The sequence below is a fragment of the Ictalurus punctatus genome, chromosome 1, assembly GCF_001660625.3.
Source record: "Ictalurus punctatus breed USDA103 chromosome 1, Coco_2.0, whole genome shotgun sequence".
NCBI lineage: Eukaryota > Metazoa > Chordata > Actinopteri > Siluriformes > Ictaluridae > Ictalurus > Ictalurus punctatus.
This window is the reverse complement of record NC_030416.2, coordinates 19902964-19928952: the sequence shown is the minus strand read 5'-3', so window position 1 is coordinate 19928952 and position 25989 is coordinate 19902964. Positions and strand designations below refer to the sequence as shown.

The 25989-nt window shown below is 39.5% G+C and overlaps 1 protein-coding gene across 2 annotated transcripts in view; it reads right to left on the bottom strand.

The window, feature by feature from the left end:
* Positions 1–25989, bottom strand: part of grik2 (glutamate receptor, ionotropic, kainate 2) — a 161547-nt gene that overhangs the window by 98358 nt on the left and 37200 nt on the right. For both annotated transcript variants that reach the window (XM_017479112.3, XM_017479123.3), the window contains exons 3-6: positions 13255–13422; positions 12465–12722; positions 5593–5774; positions 2049–2102 (exon numbers count right to left, since the gene is read on the bottom strand). In XM_017479112.3, the coding sequence (XP_017334601.1) occupies positions 2049–2102; positions 5593–5774; positions 12465–12722; positions 13255–13422 (662 nt within the window). The remainder of the gene's footprint in view (positions 1–2048; positions 2103–5592; positions 5775–12464; positions 12723–13254; positions 13423–25989) is intronic.

The following is a 25989-nucleotide window of genomic DNA, read 5'->3' as shown; positions in this document are numbered from 1 at the left end:
TAAATTAAGTTTCAGTTTTAGTATAAGCAATGAAATCACAATGAAAAGCAATTAAGTATAAACAATGACGTATAAGCAATTAAGTATAAGCATTGAAGTTTTGCTTTGAAATCACATAAACTATACATAATCCATCCATCCATTTTCCAAACCAAGTATTGTACACAGGGTCGCGGGGAGCCTGGAGCCTATTCCAGGGGCGGGGGACACCCTGAACGAAATGTTCAGACACACTACAAACAATTTGGATATGCAAATCAGTTGACAACGCATGTCTTTGGACTGGGGGAGGAAACCGTATTACCCGGAGGAAACCCCCCAAAGTACACAGAGAATATGAAAACTCCACACACAGGGTGGAGGTGGAATTCGACATGCCAAACCCGGAGGTGAGAGGCAAACGTGCTAACCACTAATCCACTCTGACCCCCCCACGTACATAATATGTTCTCTTAAATCTGGCTGGGTACATATTCCTTTTTTTCAGTTTGGAGTAAACCCACATATGGGTGTGATGGTCCACATACTTTTGGTGAAATAGTGTATTTTTAAACAAGCAGGCATTCATTAGCTAGGAAGGGCTAATAACTCTTTTTGTGAACAGGAGATCGTTCCTGACCATTAAGATAGCAGCTGTTTGTCTATTGAGTTTATAGTAACACTACAGATGTCTTATAATTTTGCACAATAAACAGTAATGAGTATGCACATCATAAAGAAATTAACAAAAAACATTTTATGTAATGCTAGTTCACCCTGTAAATTTGCACAGATGTCTCATTTGTTCATACACAAATAGTTCTTGAAATTGTATTTTCTGCAAAACATCCCTATAGCTTTGCTATATTTTACATCCTTTTTTCACATATCAGTAACCATGATCATCAAAAACATTTAGTTTTTTTTTTTTCACCAAAGTGCGGTTCACACATTTAAACTCTCAAATCATTCCAAGACAATATATATGATCTGATTATGATTTTTGCCATTAGACCTTAACAGAAAAACCTGAAGAATACAATTTGTGTCCATATTCACACCTCGTCTTCTCAGTTTCATAACTGTGTATCATTCAGACACAGATTATAATGCCCATCAGGACTTGGAGATTCTCAGATATAGTCTCCAAAGCAGGATGCAATTTTCACTGCCCATTCATTTACAATGCATATATTACCGCTGTTTGAACATTCGTCAAACATTTTCATCTGAATGTGGCTTGTACCTGAAGCAGTTCGCTAGTGATGTGTGCAGTCATATATAAAAGTGTAGTGGATGGTGTATAAAAGAGGTCTGCACTTTACTTGAGAAAATATGCGACACTCAGCCACATCACTCATTTTCATATCACTCTAGTCCTACTCTGGATGTGATAGATTTAATGTTTTTTTTTTATTATTGTTCTCATTTTAATCTTAGCCAAGGTTATTGTGTTTTTCATCCTTCCCTCTTTGCCAGATATTATCATGAATATTTATGTTGTATATCAAGATCTCTTGACCAGTTTATATTTTACTAACTTTTTTTAATCTTTTATCACAATAATTTTTTTTCCCTGTACACTTTTCTGCCTGTCCTTTTTATATATTAAAAAGCTTCAAAGACTACACTAGCAGTCAAACATTCAGACACACATTTTGATAAAGGCTTAGGTTTGACATTTGTTTGTAAGACCAATGTAAATAGTGAAGTGTGTATAAATTTATTTCTGAATCAAAATGTATTTCTAAGTAGTTTTTGCATAAAACCTGTTGTTAACAAATAGATATTTGGCAACAAAGAGTAAATCTTCTTCACAAAGTTGATTAAGAAGATGCCAAGAGTGTGTACATTTTCATCAGGAGGATACAGTTAAAACTTCATCTTAACAAGATATTGTTAATTGTAATTTAAATTGTAGCATAGTTTAGATTTTCTTGGTTACTGAAAAATTCCATATGAGTGTTAACGTCTATATTATTATTCTAAACTGGTAGAAAACAGTCAAAATATAAAAGAAAATGAAAACGAATGAATAAATTGCAATTAGTGAACAGACTGCTTCTTACCAGTGTAGTAAAAATATAGTGGTAGTACTCTGTCATCATCCCCATAGCAAGAGCCTGAAAACACAGAGAGAGGGAGAGAGAAAGCAAGAGAGAGTGGGAGAGAGAGAGGAGAACAATGATTATATAAATAAAATTGACAGCAGAAATGGTGCTGCTTTGGTGTAAATCTGAAACAAATCCTTACAAGGAAATCACGATTGAAAATACTGCAATTTTTCTCTATTGCAGTATTGTACTGTATATGTCTTGAAACATGAATTATGTCAGCATCAGATTAAATAAGTAATGCCTGTCCTCTGTCCTCTGAAGTACACACTCTGTTTCTGTCCATCCAGAACACTCACCTACTCTAAATGACTACAGTTTGGAATAATAAATGTTGTTGTTGTTGTTGTTGTTGTTGTTTTTTCAATTACAGAGTAGAGTTGCTGAAATGCATGAGGTATGAGTGTGGATTTCCTGTTTACAGCCAGCGGGTTCTGGGACTGAGTAATCTAACAACCGAGCAGATGGGATTTGATTTGGCTCTTCTTCAGTATGTCTCCATAATGATAACGAGCTCTCAGGTTTACTCTCCAACCCAAACCTGCATTTTGCTAGCATCCCTCACAGACAGATAGATGGCTCAATCCATAATGCTAATTAGCTTGTGGGCCAAGCTGTTGTGCTGCGGAACGATACAGAAACAATCGGCGAGCTTAAGTGTCTGATCTGTTCAAATCATTCAGTTCATCAGAATTCCTCTTGGGGGCAGCATGAAAAATTCAGCAGGCTACACTCAGAAAGAGCAGGTGGCTGGAACGGCTGCAATGAACAGACAAGTGGGCTAAAGCTGCCCTCCTGCTTTTGTACCAACGCAAATGGAAATGTTAGTGGTGCACTCATCTCTGTTGCCGTTACAGTCCTGGACTGCGTTGGTGTAGGGCTGCCATTAACTGGTCTGGCTGTGTGCCATGCAGCATAAACCAGCACTTGTAGATGAGCAGGTGAGTACAGAGAGCTGAACAGATTATGAATCACAGATTATTATTATTATTATAGTGAGGGAAAGGTAAGAGCGAATAGAATGGCTCAGGGTCAGAACAGTAATTGCAGCTTGTGTCAGGCGGCTAAGTGTCCAGGTGGACTGCAAAAAACTCCAGGAGACAATTGACGCTGATTGAGGGGACACTCTTACACACATTTCAGAAAGCAGCATTCATATCAGCAGTGTACACAGCAAAATCCCCAGTGCTGGATTGACACTCACTATGTTGCGTAAACACTAACAACGGTTCATTTATTTTCAGCTGGACACAAATGAACGCTGTTTCTTATAGCCACAGAAATCGAGCTTTAATCTGACAAATTCTAGTATGCCTTCCTAATTGCTAAGATCTTAAATAAAGATCACTAATTTGCATGTGCAAGCTGATGAATGTGTTGTGTACAGTCGGTGGCCGTGTTGCAGTTATAATTGCATACAGTAAATGTGTGCATATGCAAAGTAGGGCGAGGAACCAATATGTGTTAACACTTTCTAATAACCTTCATCAATACATAATTACATAATTCAACATGAACAAATCATAATGCAATCAGAATGTAAGCATTAACAAATGTTTGTTAATGATAGGTCATGCCATTGTTAATGTGTGTATACACTATTAAATTATTATTCATTAGTGAATTCACAATTCACAAAAAAATTATGGAAAGTGTTGCCCAATATGTAAATGAGGCTTTTGCACATGCTATATGTTCTCAATAACTGTGCCAAGTTCAGATCTCAGAAATTTCCAGAAGAGTGAAACCTGCTACACATATATTATACACAAATGTGTGATGTATAACGCCTGTAGACTGTTCAAAATACAATATGAATGCAAAATAAAAGAGTTTTAGACTGTGTGCAGTCTCTTCATAAAATAAACGTACATGGAACCATTTCCACATGCTCTATTTAAATGCTGATGGGATCGACATGTGTACATGCAACAAACATTAATATGAAACCACTTTTATAGTAATATTAAGGTATCATTTTAAGATATTGAGACAACATTTCAACAAATTAATAAAATAATGGTTTTATATTGACCTCAACTGGCAGAAATAGGCTTCCACAAAATTACCACTTGCCCATGAATTAAGTAAAATGAATTAATTTGCATCAGTACAACCCTGTATTTTGCAATAATGAACAGAAATGCTCCAAATTGCATATACATTATGGCAAGCACACAAAATGGTCATGCAAACTCATGCTATTTTACTCAGATTATAGGTGCAAACCTCTGTAAACCAATAGGCTTTATATTATTATTTTTATTCTTATTCTTCTTATTATTATTATTATTATTATTATTATTATTATTTACATATATTCTTTTGTTTGAATGTTTAAACGTTTTTACACACACAAACCCATAGTAAATCATAGCTTGAGTGGCCGACCCACTCCCAACACACTTCACACCTCCCAACTTACCAATGATATTCAAAAACACACTAAAACAATCAAAGTGGTGCTTAATAGACACAGACTGTTCCCGACTCCTATTTTATGCATCTTATATCTTAAGCATGAGAAAAACTTCAAATCAGTAAATTATGATAAGTACTGAATTTGTCTTAACTAGTAGAATTTTCTTACAGTTGATTGTTACAGTAGACTTTGTTGATTAGTAAATACTTTACATCATGAGACAAACTGCTGCTCTACCTAAGACTGAGCATCCCCACCCTTTTAAGCCATATGGCTTTGGGACAGTAGATCAGCAGTCGAAGCATATTTAAAACTCTCTTGCAAAGGAAAACGAGAATTGCAAGAATTGCCAGAAAGTCATATAAGGCATATTATTGGCCCATATTTGTCTCACATGCTAAACACACTGCTTAGCTATGCCTAATTCTGACTGTGTGCCATCTGTGAGAAGGGTCCCAGAGAGAACACAACTGGCCACATCCTCATTTTAAATGTTGGATGGCAAATTCCCTCACATCCTGATGCCAGTTTGGTTAGTTTGGCCTCAGCAGCATGCTCCAAGCATGCCAAGGGGCTTCACCATGCCATGTGACCAGTAGTGTGACTTATTGAAGGACTGAGCCTCATTCAGTCACACACTAATCAGTGAGACATTTCTGTCCACAATCACAGTCTTTTGTTTTGCATTGGAAAAAATAAATATAATAAATAGCTGCCTAGAAATGGTTTAGAGGAAACTAGGACAGTACTATGATGTGTTGTGAAAAACACAAATTGCTCAGATGTGCAATGTTGACCTTCTTTACAATAACTGCATTCAGAAATTTATTAGAAATATTCCTGTAAGGGGTGAATCATGATATCTTTAATATTTAACTATCTCTTCTGGAGAAACATGACAACTTTCAGCTGAATTTGATGTCTGTTGTCTGTTAAGTTCTGTTGTCTGATACTGAAGCCTCAGACTAAAACAAAAGGCAATTTTCAATATTGATATGTACAGAAAATGAAACTTGGTAATATTGGACTAATGAGCAGGATTGATTTTTATGCTTGTACTATATATTTGAAGCTCACCTGTTTAAGAATGGTAGCAGCCATCTCATGTCCACAATCAAAGATCACATGGAACTCTTTCCCTCGCTTCATCTCCTTAAGAAGTGGCTTGGTGTCTTTTGTCTCTGCTGGCAGCTGTCGGATTTTTAACCGGATATTGTAACGAGAGGGTGCCTTAATGAGCTCCTGTAACCGGATAAGACCTGAAAGAAAGGGAGACGAAGAGGAACAGAGCCAGAGAGAGATAAAGAATGAGAGAGAGAGAGAAAGAGAGAGATCATTAGTAACACTGTTACTAACAAAGTCTGAGAGAAATTAGATTTTGTAAATGCATAACTTGCAGAATTTTCACTATCATTCAGAGTTGGCTCAGAGTTTCGACATACATATTACAAATATGGATTGAGAATAATTTAAATTATACTCTTCATTCATTTGATTTCCTTCACTTTAATTAGAAGAAGATAAGGATGCCCCATGAATGGATGACTAATATGAGTTTAATTTTAATGAAATCTATCCCTCTCTGAAATATTCCGACTGCTATACTCTCTCTACCCAACCCCCCACCCTCTTTCATTCTCTGTTTCTGTCTTGGTCTTTCCTACTGTCACACAATCCAGTCCTAAATATTTTCTGCACTCTTCTTTGATTACAAACCTTGCCTGTCAATTTGCAGCACAGAGCCTATAGACTTTTGGATTTGAGAGTTCATGAGAGAACCAGATACTTGTAGAATCTATGCCAAGGTGCATTGACGCTTTATGTTAACTTTACTTTAATGCTACAGTATTTCAGTAGATACTGGTTTTTCCTTGGTCACCTGTAAGTCTGCTTTTTTAGGTGAAAATTTAGAGCCAACTCTCCAACCTGTTACTCATGCTGTTACTCTTGCAGTGCAATTTAATCAAAATGCTAACAAGGAAACTTCTTTCAACTCCTGAACTGTTCATTAGTGTGAATGGTAAGATGTGTGAGGTAGCATGACAGGGAGGATCTACTGCACTGCTGCTTGTCAAAGATGTACTCTATGTGTTTATGGGTGGCAAGCAGTTATTATAATAAATGTAAATTAATCTTCTTAACAAAGCACATAGACAGCAAGCACAATAAAATTAATAAAGGAATTCTTACTGTATTTTAACAAGCATTTAAATAGATTTTATCAAATATAATTCAAATTAATGTTATTTTGTTAAGTACAAGATAGAGTAAGATTTCATGAAATAATTTCAGTCATAGAACAATCACCAGTCACAATATCACTAAATGTCATCTGTATTACAAATAAAAAATAACAATGAGTTATTTGGGAGCTGAAAGAGTCAACTCTTATTTATGAGCTGAGCCAAATGATCAGACTCAGTCAAGAGAATCAGTATTCCCATCAGTTTACTGTGCCCCTAATTTTGGCACCCTTGGTAAATATGAGCAAAGAAGGCTGTGAAAAATTGTCTTTATTGTTTAACCTTTTGATCTTTGGTTCAAAAATTCACAAACATTTTTGTGAGTTTTTTGTGAAGGGTTAAACAATAAAGGCAATTTTTCACAGATGACTTTGCTCATGTTTACCGAGGGTGCCAATATTAGTGGAGGACATTATATATCAATATAGCCCTTGAAGATTGTCACCAGCCCTTTACTCATTTACTCCTGTTCAGCCATAGTGGTTTTGATATAAGGTCAAATAAATGCTCTATATTACACAAATGATGGAAACCTATAGGAACTTCTAACATGGTGAACATGTATCACTGAGCACATTGGACATATGCATATGTACAGGTCAACTTTGTATCAGGGTAATAAAACTTGCAGGTGATGTACAAAAATCTTAAACATCACATTAAAAAGAACATAGTTATTAAAGTTGACACCAGTTTGCTGAATAGAGCTCTCTGTCCTGTACATGAACGCAATGTCATTTTCACAGGTGTGCATGATGCAGAAAAATGCACTAATAGATGCCATTCTTTATTGCTAAACATCCAGCATTTCTCTAATACTAAACAGTAAGTCCTTTGTGTGCTAAAATTGCTTTGAAATCCAGTCATTTATTTATGCTATCTAAGATATATAGAGGTGCACATCTAAGACTGCAGAGATCACAGCACTGCAGTTAGTTAGTCAACCTAGCTTTGTCACCTACTTTGACACCAATTCTCTTAAATCGTTAGTTCCTGTTGGTGTAGTTGTCTTTAGCTTTATCATTGCTATTCTGTCATGTCTGCTCATCCCCTCTGCCCTGTCAGTGTAGAACAGTGCATGTATGTACTCACAGAAAACATGGCAGGAACTCAAAAGGAAAATATCAGTTGCCACTGCTGATCTGTATTAAGTACTATTTCCCACCTTCTCCTAGCTCCATATTTAACTCACTGTGGACATGTCTTCCCATCACTGTGTTTATTAGAAGCCTCTTAAGTGTAAAACAGAAAAACATTTGATAAATGTATGTGAGGAGACATAATTGCTTAATGAGTTTTCCCTGCCAAAGTACCCAAAACACTGCCTGACAGAGCTCCTACCAGAGAAAGTACTTTAATGGGTGCAGATGGGCAAAATTTTGTGTTGGCAACAGCACTGCAGAGTTACAGCCAGCTTGTCCCAGAGAGCTGCAGACATACAGTACAGGTCAGACGTGAAGGTAGCCCTTGCTGCATGGGCAGGCTTATCTGAGTTCAATTAAACATGTTGAACAAATTGTAGGCAGATTACAGCAAGTTTCCGGTCACAGATTTTAATAGCCAGCTTGAAGGGCAGAGGCATTCTACTTTGTGGAAATTACACACATGCATGCTTGCATTCTCTCAGTAATTTTTCATTCCCATTTTCACTTTCAGCAGCAATAGAGTTGAAAATAAGGAGTCCACAACACTGCCAGATGAGGGTGAAGAGAGAATTTCCACCAGACTGCTGCCTTGGCTGGAGCGGAGAGCATAACCACAAGTCGTTTAGCGACTCTAGAAGAACATCTGCATTGCAGCGTCATGCCTGGTGTATGCTTAAACACCTTGTCAACGTATCACATAGATGTACTGCTGGTACTACCATAAGGTGCTGTCTTTTTAATATAAGATGTCAACATCTTATTAGACCATCTTCACACCGAAGTAACTCTTTCAAGGACATTTTGTTTTAGCATGGGCTTTGAGCAGTAATTAAAATTGGCATTGTCTTATTTTTGGTATAACGCTGATTTAAAGCAAACTATGGCAAGGCTGTATTTAACAAGCGAGACGGAAGAACCACAAATTGTAGAAATGTTCATTAAAATGTCATTACGAGTATTTGTGAAAATGGCTCTTTTATAGAGATGAAATCATCAAAGCACTTATTAGGGCACAAATGTAGAAGCCTTAAATTACAATGCCACTTAGGAAAAATGGCAGCGTGACACTCTAAACAATCTAGGGAACACTAGCCAAGCATATGATGGGCTGGCTCCTTCATTACTGTGAATGGCGCCGCTGGTTTGGTGCACTCACACAGATCAAATTGAAACAGATTACTGAAGGGGTCCTAGGAGACTTTGGGTGCACTCCAGCAGTGCTTGTCTCAATTCAAGCTCTTGCCTCAAGCTTGAAACTTGAAATATATTTGACACACTCAGCTTTAGCCTAGCATAGGTGTGTGCATACACACACTATATATATACTGTATGTGTATATATATATATATATATATATATATATATATATATATATATATATATATATATATATATGTATGTCTGTGTGTGTGTGTGTGTGTGTGTGTGTGAGAGAGAGAGAGAGAGACCAAAGAAGGTTGTGAAAAATTGTCTTTATTGTTTAACCTTTTGATCTTTTGTTAAAACAATTCACAAAAATATTCTGCTCTCATGGATATCAAACAATTGCAAACAAAACTCAGGATTATCCAAAAAACATCTTACATTCTTAAATATAGGTGTGCAACAATTATTGGCACCCTTTTAGTTAATACTTTGTGCTACCTCCCTTTGCCAAGATAACAGCTCTGAGTCTTCTCCTCTAATGCCTGATGAGGTTGGAGAATACATGGCAAGGGATCTGAGACCATTCCTCCATCCAGAATCTCTCCAGATCCTTCATATTACGAGGTCCACGCTGGTGGACTCTCCTCTTCAGTCCACCCCACAGGTTTTCTATGGATTTCAAGTCAGAGGACTGGGATGGCCATGGCAGGACCTTGATTTTGTGGTCAGTAAACCATTTTTGTGTTTATATTGATGTATGTTTTGGATCACTGTCCTGCTGAAAGATCCAACCACGTCCCATTTTAAGCTTACTGTCAGAGGCAGTCAGGTTTTCATTTAATATCTGTTGATCCTAACAAAATGTCCAGGTCCTCAGGCAGAAAAACAGCCCCAAAATATTAAAGAGCCACCACCATATTTAACCATAGGCATGAGGTACTTTTCCATATGGCTACAGAGAGTGTGTGCCAAAACCACGTCTGGTGTTTATTTTTGTTTCATCTGACCATAGAACCTGATTCCATTTGAAGTTCCAGTAGTGTCTGGCAAACTGAAGATGCTTGAGTTTGGTTTTGGATGAGAGTAGAAGCTTTTCTCTTGAAACACTACCAAACAACTTGTGGTGATGTAGGTGACTTCGGATTTTAGTGTTGGAGAATTTCTGACCCCAAGATACAACAAATTTCTGCAATTCTCCAGCTGTGATCCTTGGAGATTTTTTGGCCACATGAACCATCCTTTTCACTGTGTGTTGAGACAATATATACACACGTCCAATTCCAGGTTTATTCATAAAATATCCAGTCGACTGGAACTTTATTGCACTGATGTGCATTTTCAGTGCTTGTGCTATTTTCTTATAGCCACTTCCCATTTTGTGAATCTCAACAACCTTTTGTCACACATCACAGCTATATTCCTTGGTCTTACCCATTGTTATGAGTGACTAAGGGAATTTGGAATATGTGTTACCTCATATTTATACCCCTGTGAAACATCAAGTTATGGTTGAACAATTTCCTGTTCCGAGTCATCCAGGTATACTAAAAAATATAAAATATCAATACTTCAAATATATTTTTCACATGAATTCATAGCGGTGCCAATAATTGTTCCACACCTATATTTATTGTTTTGTTTGCAATTGTTTGATATCCATGAGAGCAGAGTATTTATGTGAATTTTTTTAACAAAAGATCAAAAGGTTAAACAATTAAGACAATTTTCCACGCCCTTCTTTGCTCATATTTGCAAGGGTGCCAATATTAGTGGAGGGCACTATATGCATACCCCATACTGTAGCCCTAACCATAAACTAAAAATGTAATTAAATCTGGTCATTACAAAGACCTAAATATGAACACAGACATGATATAATTCATCTGAAAAAAAGAAAGTGCACAGAACTTGCATTAAGATTTTTTTAATGTTTATTGGTGTTAATCATTTTTCAGTTTAGTTATTTGAAATGTATTATATACCACAATGTAACTGAGTGTGAACTCTGGAGTGAAAATGCTCCTAATCATCCCAGATAACTTTATACTGCAAGTCCATTAGGCCTACAGCCCCACAATCAGGTTCTGTCCTCAGTAACCATTATTGTTGGTCTGTAGTCTGTACTGACCTTTATGCAATTTATCAGAAAAAAGTAATTGATATGCTTTGGGCACACAGTAAATTACCTTTCTACAGAGGAAAAAAGTATACCACAGTGCGGTTTATATAGCCAATTCCATTTTATTTTTCTGGTTATATATGCTTCCCTTTCAGAGGGAACGTCAGCCTAGTACAGGATAAAAAATACAGAATTTCAAAAACAACTCTTTAAAGTCATGTTGCCAGATTCAAAGGTCTCATAAAGGGCTCATGTTTGGTTTGGGAAGTGTCACTCTCTACTGTCATGATGAGAAGAATGAAAAGGATGAAAATGGTCATTTCCTTCTTCTTCTGGACAGTCTTCATATCTGTCTATTCCATGTATGACTCATTTTAAACTCAGTAATCTCTCAAGAATGGCAGGCTGAGACCAATTCTGCCTGCTCTGCTTCTCCAATACACAAAGTTGAGACATTAGTTGAATGTAATAATGGCTATTGATCTGCTTGTTTATGTGTTTGTTCATGGTTAACCACTATGCTTGAATGAGCTATTAATCTAGCAGTAAACATGGCTAATTCATGAATTCTAATTACAGGTGGACTCATCCATGCAACCACCCAGGCACATCTTTATTATTTCCCCCTCACAGTCAAAGGCTCCTGATTTACAGCATCTTTTCACAAGTGGCTCTTGTTTTTGGTCCTCAGTTGGGGTTTCGCTCACATATCTAGGTCTGGTGACAGAAAATCAAGGCACTATTAACCCCGGTGAAAGCTGGCCATGTCCATTTATCCCTTAATTAATCTAAGGATTGAAAAACACAGTGATCAATTCTATCTTGAAGTTCAGACTGTGCCAGGAGACCTCAGTGCCTGCAGCAAAACTCAATGCCATAGGCAGTGTAACCTTACATTTCCACCTCTAGACAAGTTGGATAGCATGCTATAGAACTTCACAATGCCTAAAATGCATATAAAATGAGAGCACTGTATTGCACAATGGCTGTAGGCTACACACAACAGGGAGCTTGGAGAAATCCTGTATGTACACTCCAGGAAAGCTGGCAGGATGTCCCATCTGCTGGCTACTAAGCTGAACCCTGGCATATGGCATATGTAGCCTGACTGCTGAGGTATGTGCACCTGCTGTTATAACAGGACGTGTCATCCTGAGGCTTTGGCTCAGACAGAAACCAAGGAATCATTTAAAATCCAACGCTGTGGGTCAGATTGGGAAAGATAAAGCTACTTAAGATACTGCACAGTATAGTGGCTACTCTGTGTGTATGGGATGCAAATGAGCGAATTCTCACCTGTGCTGTCATCATACACCACTGTGACCATCCTCCACTTGAAAAAGTGCACCAGGTCTAGGATGGCCCTGCTGAGGGAGGAGAAGTCTGGGTAGAGGCTGACATAGAATGAGTCACGGTTGTCTGACACTTGGTGCTTCCATTTGGTCTGGATGTGTGGCACCCCCAGTGCGTTGCAGATGGACTGGACTGCATTGGCTGAAGAACTGTGAGAGGGGCCAAAAATAGCTGCCACTCCCAGAGAGAGTTGATCACATGCTAGGGAAGGAATGCAACACTTAATAATGGTAGAATATTAAATAAGTAATAAACTAATATTTAACAACCATCTATCATAAATAACAGTCTAAAATTATTTTTAGATTAATCTACCAACTCTATTACATATATTTAAAATTATCTTGACTTTCCAAATATACAGTATATTTAAGTACTAGTTTAATTGAAACAAGAAAAAAAAAACTTGAATATACTGCATATTAATATACAGTACTTGATCAAGTATATGTAAACAATAATAAAAATTTACCAAAAATTACTTTTGTGCCGCCACTCTGTTGTAATAACTTGTTGGAAAAGTGCTATATAATTAAATAAAGATTATTTAAAGTTTATTTTTATCCCTGACTGTAGTAGCTTTCTCTATTATCTCCAATCTCCCTGTCTACCTACCAAGTTGCCAGCATTGTTTTCCCTTATTAACAAGACTTATTATAAAACCCACATGTCTTCTCATGTGGGTTTTATAATAGTGTGACTCACTGAGCACATAATAACTTGAGTGCCATACCTTTTCTGGAAGCCTCAAAACTGTCATGGATGTTTATCCTTTGGATGTCATATGTTAGTGTTGTGTTCGGCAGTAGGGTTCTGTTTCTGTTGATTGTATTTAAAGCAAATTTAAAGGCTAGTTCCTCAGCACCAGATGGCCCAGTTTCAATGGATTCAAATATCCCCCCTAGAACGAAGAGAAAAAAAGAGAGAAAAAAAGGTTTCATTTCACATTATGCTTAATTTGTATTTTATTTACCAGATGAAATAATTAAATGTTTATAAATATAACTTTTTATTCAGTGTAATTTTGTTGTCTGCATAGGAGTTCAAACAAATAAAACAAATTACACTGTAAAGAAGTAAAGCCATTACAGAAAGGGGAAATGTCATAAAGTGCACATATAGTCCTTTTGCTCAGTGCAAGTTCAATTCAGTGCAAGAGAGTCGGCTACACCACAGCCATTGTCTTGAGAATTGTTTTGACAGAAACTAGATGACTGGATGCTGGCCATGTTGGAGACTCTTAGATCAATGTGTCTTGATTGGCCAGCGGCTCAATCAATCAAGACCTCTGGGAGCAGTAAGGCATGACCAGGAGAGACTGAAGTGTTTTATTGGGATCAGCCTGTGATTTGGCCCTGTTTGCTCAGTGTAAAGTGAGTGTAAAGCTGGACTTCATTTTTACTTGCTCTACTTAGAGGGTTCAGCCTCACAATGTATATAACTCTTGAGGCAATTTCTTAAATCATTCATCCATTCATCTTTAGTAACCACTTTATCCTGGTCAGTGTCCCGGTGGATCTGGAGCTTGTCTAGGGAATACTGTGTGTGAGGTGGCAACATACCCTGGATAAGACACCAGGCCACTGCAGGGCACAATTTACACAGGATTGCCTAGATCCTAGGAGGTTGGAGGAAACCAAGAAAACCCACGCAAACTTGGAGAGCATGTGATACTCCATACAGACAGTAGCTCAAGCCCAGGATCCTGGAGTTGTGAGGCAACAATACTTCCTGTTGCACCACCATAGCACCACATTTCTTGATATGATATATAAACTTTATAAAGTAATTTTCTAATAAAATATCAACTATATCTAAAAGGCTGCTATGTGGAATAGTCAATTAATGAATCACCAGCAGAGTGCAAACTGACATATGTTATATTGTTATAGCTGCACAATACAGTCACTCTGTATTTAATGAATTGCTTCATGTGAGTGCAAATTATCTCCAATAAATGTATCAAATAAATTTACCAGCCAGCCATGGTAAGTTATCGGGCATGAAATTTGTGCAGAATTCCAGTGCTCCCATATACATATCATACCATACAGCAATATTCTCTCCTCTCTTGTAGGCAACCTATTTTTTTTCCACACAAACAAGCATGAATAAAGATTAATTGGCTCAGACGTGTTTGTAATAGACAGGAAATATGGCTCATATGTGGATTGGATAGCCAAGAAATATACTGTTTCATGTTATTGTAAAACTGCAGTTTGCAAAAGCTCCATTCAGTACTCTTCAATTTTAAAACATATCTCATAATAATCTCTATATATACAGTAACACAGAGTGTAAAGAAACAGAGAAGGTCTGTGATGGTAACAAGAATGTGGCAAAGTTTCTCCTTCATTAATATTCCTCCCATGGGGGAAGCCTATTTTGCATGGCATAATGAGTTTGAAGGAATTAATAACCATCAGTTAAGAGGGATGTACTATAATTGGAAGTCTGCATTTGGAACCATCTTTTCACACAGAGGGAGCACATTTGCAGCTAAAGTCCTACCGTTGGCTCGAATGAAATGATAATGCAGGGTGGACAGGCAAGTAGAGGAAACATTATTGAAAATGAAAAGAGTAGTATAAAGGATCTAGTAAATAACTAGAGGAGTATGAAGCTGGGTGAGTGCTGAAGTGAAGTGTTGAAGATTTTTAAAGAGATGTCTCCTCTTCTAAGCTCTCCCTCCCTCTCTTTTAGGGAAACACACAAATTCAATTGTTTTCTGGGTTTTAACTCTCAAAATGTTTTTTCTTTAAATCCCATGCCATGTTTATTTCACCCAGTGTTCCCAGTGTTTTGAGATTTTTAGTGAATAGTCCATCTTTTTTCATATTAAATATAATGACTGATTAATTTGGACCAGAAGAAGGCAATGAAAAGTCACAATACAATGAATACATTTGCAGCACATATGGTTGAGTAAAAACACTATTTTCAGCAAAAGGGGATGTGTCCATAAAAGTTACACCTACTCATGGGCGTAACCACGCATTCTTTGGGGGGGCTCGTGTCCCCCCCAATGTTGAGGAAATACCAATCTGTCCCCCCAATATACAGTAGAAAATATTTTCTATATGTCCCCCTTTAATGAACCCTGCCAACGGATCTGTCTTTTCTTCATCTATTCTATTTATTTATGTCAATTCCTTTTTAAAATATTTCCGTTTGTTAAGGAAAATAGGTGTGTGCCCCCCCTGCAATTGTACACTTGGTTGCTCCCACACTCAACGCAAGTTCGTTGATATATTTTAGCAGCTCAGTCTGTAAGAAATGGAGACAGCGGCCATGCATAAAAAAGTGCAGCAGAACATACAAGCTTTTTTCAGACAGTAAGTAACTAGATACCTAAATAGTAGGTAAGCTTAGCTTAGTATAGATGGCTTGGTTTGTTCTTAAGAACGTCAATTAACTTTTGATATTTGCACACCCACGAAGTAGGTTAGGCTAACGTCAGTTCCAGTTTTTGACCATTAACGTTACATTCCCTTGCATATCCTCCGGCCGAGTTCATTGTGAACAGTCACGTTGTGACAGACTGTTATAAATGCGAGTGAAAGTGAGGAAAGTTGCACAGCATTTCGTTCCTTTACACTACATTTGGGCTAAGGACAACTAAGTGATTTTACAAATATAAGGCTCAGCATAATGCTGAGATGTGCTAGCTTGGCAACGAGAGATATGGAACTAATATCTGAGTTGTGGTCATATTGTAGTTATCCATTCAGAACTAGTTATGGCAGTTTGTCTTTAGAATTAAGAAAAGACAACTCCAGTACCCTTTACATAGTTAACGTTTCGGGTTACCACTATATATTGTTGTACACTTTGTACACTTATTACATAGCAAGCTAAACAGCATAATAAATGACACCAGTTACCCAAACAAAATATTCAGTTTATTATTATTCAAATTAAAATGATCATCTAAGTCAGTCATTGCACTTCTGGGAAAATAATGGTAACTGGTCACAATGCAGGCAGCACAACATTGCTTGGAAGCATCCGTGGGGAAATTGTATTTACAACATATATAGTGTTGAATTTAGTTTCGTAGCCATCCTTTCTGACTTTGTTTAAAAGTCGTGATTGCGTGTTTAAATGTTAGCGTGTGTGGTTTGCCTGCGAACATCTTAGCTCGCCTCTACTTGGTATGGTAGGTTTCATGGTAGGTAATGGAGCAGAGAATACATCTGCCCACAGGACGTCCACAGCACCCCACAATTTCCCCATGCTGTGGGAGCTTCTATCACTCAGAAATCACGTGAATTCAAATGGTAACTGTAAACCTAAAACTATGTTCTAAATATGCGAATTTTCAGTATCAAACTTTGGATATTGGAGGGGCTAGTAAACCCCCCCCCCAATGTCCATACCATGGTTACGCCGTTGCACCTGCTCAGCAATAGTGATAGTAACAGATTTTTACTTAAATTACAATTTCACCCACCCCATAAACAACTTTGAATATTTCTTCATTGTTTTTTGTATATTGTTTTGTTTTTTTGTTTGTTTGTTTGTTTTTTAGACTTTCACCCTTTCCAAAAGCCAGCTCTCCCCATCATATGAAACCAACCAACCAGGGAGGGTGAAGGAAAACAGATGCTTCCCTCAAGACATGTGAAGCAACCAGCTGCATCAAAGGATAGTGTAACACATTCAGAGTAAAGTGCTGTCTGCCCTCTTCCGTATACATGATCTCACATCCTTCCCACCCAGAGAGCATGGCCAAATGTTCTCCTGCCTACAGGTGGCATTGTTGAGACTCAAACTTGCAATCACCCACTGGCAAACATTTTTCTGTTGCACCTCTCAATCATTATATATGCTCATTAGCTGCGTTTACATGGACAACAATAATCCACTCTTAATCCGATTAAGACCATACTCTAATTAAGAAACTAACATGTAAACAGCAATTTTTACTTACCTTAATCTAATTAACGTCATAATCGAAGTAAGCAATAATCTAATTAAGACAGGTGGAGTACTCCTGTTTTAGTCGCATTATGGGCGTGTATTACAGACATGTAAAAACCTTAATCACATTATGAACGTCGTGTGAGAGTTTTCACCGCATTTTGCGACAGGACACGATCACACACGGCAGTTTTACGGCGAACAGGAGAGTTCGGCCGCATTCCAAATCGCATACTTGCCTACTATAGGTCTGTAGTGGGGAAAATACATGTATCTCGGCTACCTTGTAGACGGTAACTACGCGATTTGGGACGCAGCCCACGGCTTGAAGCAGTTGTCTAAAAGCACGTACAGCATGACAAATAATTAACTGCAACGTTCGTAAAAAAATTTAATAAAAACATCCAAAACTGTATACGGTACCATAACGAAGACCAACTATATGTTGATACGTGAAATTCTGGAGGGACGTCGGACGGCTTGGCGTGGAGAGGTAATGATGCGGGCTGTTAATCTAATTATGTTCTAAAACATGTAAAACGGGAACATGACAGGAGTATTCTATAAGCGACTCATGTAAACACCATCCATCCATCCATCCATCTCCAACCGCTTACTCCTTTTCAGGGTCATGGAAAACCTGGAGCCTATCCCAGGGAGCATAGGGCACAAGGCGGGGTACACCCTGGACAGGGTGCCAATCCATCACAGGGCACAATCACATACACACTCACACACCCATTCATACACTACGGACACTTTAGACACGCCAATCAGCCTACCATGCATGTTTTTGGACTGGGGGAGGAAACCGGAGTACCCGGAGGAAACCCCCGCAGCACGGGGAGAACATGCAAACTCCGCACACACAGAGCCGTGGGAATCGAACCCCGACCCTGGCGGTGGGAGGCGAACGTGGTCATTAATTAGATTAATGCTGTCCATGTAAACGTAGTCACTGTTAAGAGAAAATGTAAATATCTAGGTAAAACCTTATATATATATATATATATATATATATATATATATATATATATATATATATATATATATATATATATATATATATATATATATATAAAAGGTTTTATATATATATATATAGCTAGGTCTAAGTAATTTAGCAATTTCATGGAACTCTGTTAGCTACCCTAAGAATTCTTTTACCATGCCAATCATCTTATGTAAATGCATGGTGCTAGCTATCTACTACCATTATCTGGTTAACTTATCTTCCTATTAGTGAGCCACTTGGTCATTAGCAAGCAAACTAGGTCTAGAATGATTGATCATCATTTAAAAAATTTTGTGTGGTGGAATTACCGAGCTAGAATTTCACTAACTGTGGAAATAAATCATGAACATGCATATACTTCTCCCTATTATCAGTAACAACTCAGGGGTCACGAGATGACATGACATAACTTTCATTTGGCTTCAGGGGTTACACTCATTCATTAATCAATAACCTCTATAAGTCTATAAGTGGTGGCTTTGAAGCTCTACCAGGATGTCAGTAACAATGAAAACCGTCATCCAGTGTAATGCTGTGTTTTGTGTGTGCTTAATATTGCACGTCTGCTCATTATAGTCTCACAATTGAGCTCAGATTTGCCTGCCTTGCTGTCATTTAGCCTGAGGGCTAGCAATGACTGATCTGGTTCAGCTGGGCACCAGTCTTGTGAGCAATGCCCTGTGTCTGCCCGCAGCATGTGTCAAACCCATGTGTGACACGGCGTTCAATAGTACACTCAGCAGCCTTGACATATTCTTCTCAACCACAGCAGCGACACAATCTATAATAGCACAACAGACTCATTGCTGCACTGAATGGAAACACTTACTTAAAAGAGGCAGAGATTTCCCAGTGTTTATATTTCACATAGAAGAAAAGAATAGGAAAAGCAGCAATTTTCCTCCTGAAAAGGATCAAAGGAACTCAAATGGATACTTCCAGTGTGACAATAAAGAGCAATATCTGAAGCTTGTGTAACATCATGCCTATTTATAGGCCTGCCGTGATCAGGTGATGTGGCAATTATGCGCATCACGTCATATAAAAACGGTGCCGGTGAACCATGCGGTAAGCATCTATTATCTGAAGCAAAGACGCAATTCACAGGCATGCCCCAGGATGCCGAAGCTACGCAACATCTTGCGTAACCCTGACGTTCCCTTTCAAGGGGAACTCAACGATGCGTAAGCATTACGCTGTAGGAAAGAGAATACCCACGCTGTCATACTGAGGGCATGGCCTGTTCAAAAGGTCAGAGCCCAAGGGTTACCGTAAGACACTAGAGCCTGGGGTGGAACATATATATAGGTTGTAATACTGAATGAATGTGCACGGCATAGACCACCCCGCTGCAGCACATACATCCTGTAAGGGTACCCCTTTGGACAAAGCCTTCAAGGAGTCAACCCCCCCTGGAATGAGCCCTTATGCCCAGAGGCACAGCGAGACAGAGCACCTCATAAGCGATAGAGAATGCTTCCACTATGCAATTAGAGATGCACTGCTTTGACACCACATCACCCCTACTGTCGCCGCCAAAGCAGACCTGCAGCTGTTCTGATTTACACCACTGGCCAGTGCTGTGGATGTAAGTACAGAATCCTTACTGGACACAATAGGTGCAAATTCTCTTGTTCTGGTATGAGGAACAGAGGAGGGCAGAAAGCCTGTAACACTACTAGCTGGGCAGCAGATGTAGGCACTTTAGGAATATAATCCAGCCTAGGATATTGGAAGGCCTTGGCTAATCCAGGGGCAAAGTCAAGGCAGGAAGGGGCAACAGAGAGAGCTTGTAGATCTCCTACTCGCTTGAGAGATGTCAGGGCCAGCAAAAGAGCTACCTTTAGAGTCAGAAGCTTCTCAGAGGCTGACCCTAAGGGCTCAAATGGGGCACCTGACAGACCTTCCAGGACCACAGAAAGGTCCCAGAAAGGTGTGTGTGGTCTGCAGACGGGCCTCAGCCACATGACATCATGCATAAACCTCCATCAGTAGGGCATGGCTGGCCGAAATGGTGGTCACGTAGACCCTGATTGTAGAAGGAGCCAACCCTGCTGAGAAACATCCTTGTAAAAACTCCAGGACTGTAGCTATTGCACAGTTCACTGGCTTTAGCTGACGTTCCTCACACCACGAGACAAAAAGTCGCCACATGAGCGCATACAATTTCCCCATGGATGGTGCTCTAAAGTTCAACATGGCCTCCAAAACCTCAGTTGTGAGACCAGAATATGAACTGGTGCCCCTCAGGGGCCAGACCTACAGTTTCCATAGTTCCGGCCGAGGATGATAAATCAGCGCTCTGGCCTGAGACATTGGCTCCCTGTGGACGGGAATCCTCCAAGGAGTGCTGTCTAGCAAGGATATTATCTCTGAGAACCATATTCAAGCTGGCAAATAAGTTTCTTCTAGAAGCAGATGTAGATGGTCTTGGTGAACTCGCACTAGAACAGAGTGGTGTGAGAAAGTATATAGATTTGACCTCAGCCATGTGAGCACCATGGAGTCCCATCCCCAAGGGTGCGGGAGGAGTGAGGGCGAACTATACCGGGCAGTGTGTTGTCTCCTCGGAGGCGAACACATCCACTTCAGCTTGGCCAAACCACCGCCATACGGACTCAACAACTAGAGGATGGAGCCCACAACCCCGGGCCTCAGCCCCTGCCTCAACAGGATGTCTGCCCCCACATTCTGCTTGCCCGGGATGTAAATTGCACTCACAGAGCATTCTCAGAGGTTTTGTCCTCGGACGTAACCCCGGACTTTTAAGCCACCACTGAGATGGTCTCGTGTGCAATAGGCCCAACGGTATGACATTAGCTGCTGCTGCCATAAGCCCCAACAGTCTCTCATAGAGACTGGAGGGGATGCACAGATCAAGCTTTATCTTGCTCAATGTTGATAGGATTGACCTACGCATGTTGGGGATAGAAACATCCTTATCGTAGTAGAATCCCATATAACCCCTAGAAAAGTTCTCTGCACTGGAGAAAGCATACTTTTCTTGAGGTTCAACCTGAGCCCAAAGCTCTTCATGTGGGTGAGAACAACATCTCAATGTTGAATTGAGAGTTCCCTGGATCGTGCTAGAATTAACCAGTCATCCAATTAGTTTAGTAAACGGATGCCCTGGAGTTGCAAGGGAGCCAGAACGTCATCCACGCACTTTGTATAGGTGAGAGGGCATTAAACTAGCCTGATGGGAAGAACCCAATATTAGTATGTTTCACCTCCAAACATGAACCTCTGGAACGTCCTATGGCAGGGCAATATTTCTATGTGGAAATATGGGTCTTTTAGATCTATCCTCACAACCCAGTCCTCAAACTGAATCTGTGGAACAATAAGTTGAAGCATCAGCATCTTGAACCTGTATGTCCGAAGAGTACGGTTCAGATAACGCAGATCTAAAATTGGCCGCATACTCCCATCTTTTTTGCAGACCAGGAAATAACGGCTGTAAAAACCTGACTCCCACACGAACGGGGTACATGTTCTATGGCCCCTTTGTCCAAGATGTATACTAATTCCTGCTCTGACATCAGGCTCTGCTCAGTGCTGACTGAGGTGAGCATACCTATGAACCCGGGGGGTCGAGCTCTGAACTGGCCCGGTAAACCTTTTCCATGGTAAACAGAACCCATGTAGACACATTTGGCAGTAGTTCCCAGATGGTCTTTTAGAGTTATTAACTTTTACACATTCTATTGGAGGGAAAGCATCAGATTTTCGTTACCCTGTGACAGCTTGCTGACCAGAGAATACTGAAAACTTGGGACAGCCTTGGCTAGGGGAGGCCCAACAGTAGTATTGGGGGCTATCTGCCCTAACAACCTCGTGTCCCCTGATACATCCCTCCGCAGCCCCTCAGTAATGCTCCTCATTTGTCTGCTTGGAATTTATGACCATTCTCAGATCACGCCTATTAACAGGCTGTGACTGTGGCCGCCCGGTTCCCCTGGCTCTCCGCGGGGGGAAGTGGGCTGCCATACTCGCCTTCTGTGCCTCCCATGCACTTGCGTTGTCCCAGGCTCCTCTCGTGGATGCAAAGACACACTCGACACGACAAAGCTGAATGCCGCCGCATGTCGAGCTCATTCAGCAGGTCTGCTTGGTAGGCCTACAACACTGCCATTGTGTGCAGTCACCCACACGCAAGATCCACTGCCACACAGGCCTTGCCCACTAGCGCCGATGTGGCCTTACATGGCCTAGATGGCAAAGACGGCCCCCCTAAATTACCTGCCATCAATGGAGAGAGGTAGCTCACAAGCGCCTCCTTCACCTTTGGCATAGCTAAAAAGCCATGCCATTCATTTCCCATGATGGCCACATTGTGGGGTTATAAATACAGCTTATGTATGGTTTTCCCCAGAAGCCTGATATTTCGTCATGCACTTCTGGAGAAAAGGCAGTTTTCTGCACTGAGAGGGAGATTTAGTTTCACTGGAGAGAAAAAAGCTTGTCCAGCCTTAGTCATCATTTCAAGCAGCTATTTAAATGCTTGAGAGCTGCTTTCCATTTTTGGCACACCCTTCTGGCTCCTCGGAGTCGCGACGCAAGCTCCATAATCCACCGGAGAGCCGGACCTGGAAGACAGAGCAAGAGATAGAGCAGCGTTCGTCTCCAGCTCCTCTTCCAGATCCATACAAGAGCCCCAGGACCTGAGTCGGCTGGCTGCCTCGGCAATGGCCAGCCCAGATCCGTGAGGCTCTGAAACCCAACTCCCTTCAGCCAAGAAGACAGCGAGCCACGAGCGGAGCTGCCTAATTGTAAGGTGTTTACAATGCACACAGTCAGACCAATCAAGGGCTGCCCTGGCGTGCTCTACCCTAGACAGTTCACACAGGAAGGGTGTCTGTCCCCCCATGATCAAAATGGAGCAAGGCGTGACACACTTCCTAAATTCTCTCTCACTCATCCTTTTTTATCTCTTTTTTTTTAAAGGGACAGAAAAGGAAAGAGATTTTTATTTCCTTTTTTTGAAAAGATAGAGAGGAAATGAAGAGTCTTTTTGCGAGCATTACACAAATGACTGACATGTAGTCTTGCTGAAGATAATAAGACTGATGGTCGGGTTCACAGGTGCCGATTTATATTATGCAACGAGCTTAATTGCCACGTCACCTGATCACGGCAGGCCTATAAATAGTCATGATGTTACACAAGCTTCAGATACCGGTCACACGTGAGGGTGCTTCTCACAGTATAAAGTTCATGCAACGTTGAGTACCTCAATTTTGTCTATAACACATGAGCTGCAAATGTATCTGCTTCCGCAAAGATTTGATAATGCAAGTTCTTACAAAACGTATAATGTTACATCGTTGTTGACTATTCCTTTAAATAGGCATCACTGCCATGACCTTTCCAGTCAAACAGCTATCCAGCAATATGCACAAATAGCTGACTTCAGCTTCATATTTTTTTTCCCGTATGAATTTTTATTTATTTTATAAGAATAATAATGATTTTTTTTCCATTTCTGAAATTCAATTTTCTCCCAATTTGGTCACATCTCATTTTCTAGGCCTCTATACCAGACAGCAATACAGGAGGGTGATGACATAGAGAAAGTCACCTCTTTGTTTCAAACTGCTGCTTACAGTGTCAGAGCAGCTGAATGTGCTTGGTTTATGCAAACAAATAGACAACAGGGATTTGGCTAGTGTAGCCCTAATTAACAGAGGAAGAGGGAAATAAAGTGATTCTACTCACTCACAAAGAAGTGGCAATTATGCTCTTTTAGACTCCAATACAAAGTTGGCTGTGCCTTCATAGAGATTCAAACTTGCTAGAAACCTTAAAATAGCTGTAACACTCAGCAGTCATTTTTTGTTTTACTTCTTATTAGACCACTGAATAGAATTTCCATAGAACATCAATTTCATATTCTCTGCCCAACAACAGACACCTTGCATACGATCTTCTGTTGCTGGTTTTATATTTGACCGTTTAAATCAACAGCATTTAATTTTATATCACTTTTTTGGTCAAGAAAATAATGATTGAGGTAAGCAGTTTCCACACAGGAATGGTTTCAAATGCTACTACAGTCATAATTTAGTAACTCCAAAGAATATTTTCTCTCTGGTCTGGATAGATACACCTTTTACTTTGAAAATTACAGCTAAAAAAAATTCACAGAGAATCACAATAAAATGTTTAGCAGATTAGCCATTTACACACACTTTTTTCTATAAAAACATTAGCATGCACGGGCAGAAGTGTGAGTCTCTCAGTATAGGCATAAATCCAACTGTTTGCATAGCTTAAGCTGCAGGTGAGAAGAAAGTTAAATGCACTTTGAACACAAAATTTGTGTTAAGATTACATTTGCATAATCCTCATCCAAAGACAGAAATCTGACTCTGACACATTTAGGATATAATTAACAATGTGGTACTTAAGAAGCTAGCTCTATATTTAATTATGAATTACCAAGTGACTTTTCCTAATAGACACTGAGTTACTGTGCATCTGTCTTTAGTGGACAGGGAAACATCATTAGTGGAAGCATCATTATTACTTAATGCTAAAGCACTATGGGCACTATGGGCATTCTATCTTTAGCATCATCATCTCTCTCTCTCTCTCTCTCTCTCTCTCTCTCTCTCTCTCTCTCTCTCGCTTGCTCTCTTTTATATGTTAAGATTCCACATGCTTCACAGGAATCAATAGATGCACTTGCTGCTATCTTGGCATGTCTGCTCTTCACTATAAAAGGCTTGTGAGGCTACCTTTGATAAATATATTCAGTAATCCAGTCAATCGGGGGTATTAATGCTGTTGAGCAAACTATAATAGCTTTGATTGTGGGTTACGACTTTATCTGAACAGTGAAACTGAGATGCATAGGACAGAGGGTTTCAGATTGGTTTAGCGCCAAACAGTATGATTGAAATAGAATTAGAGAGAGGAGTAAAACTGTGGTGTCTATGTGAATATTCTAGCATAACACTTCACACTCTGACTTACTATGTTCCTGGAACTGAAAAAATCACTGCTCACACATATATACAAGAGCTGTGCAGTTTCAAAATGACCTAAACTAACATAGATCTACATGTTATACTGGGAACAGTTATAAACTAAAGAGAGATCGGCAACATGGCCTTTGTCTCAATGCAATATGTGCCAGAAAATAGCTGTAAGCAGTTATATATAATTGAAACAAGGTCAGAGCTATCAAGCCCAATCTTTCCGATACAGCATAAGACTAATTATTTCACCTAAACTCAGCAAACCTGTAGATTATAAAGTCTGTGTTAAAGAATGAGGCCACTGGCAGTCATTTAACCTTTCGTTCTACAATACAAGAACATTCTGGCTTGCAGAAAAGTGCATGGTGTGATGTACCATCCAGATTTAGTGGCCAATGCATTTTGGGGGCATTAATTTGGTTAATGAGGTGAAGAGAATGTACTGTCCTGATTCAAAATATAGCCCACAATAAGCTGTCCTTAGACCATGTGTTGTCCAGTCAAAAAGGCACTTTTTTAAATCTAGTCAAGAAACCCATCAGGAAGT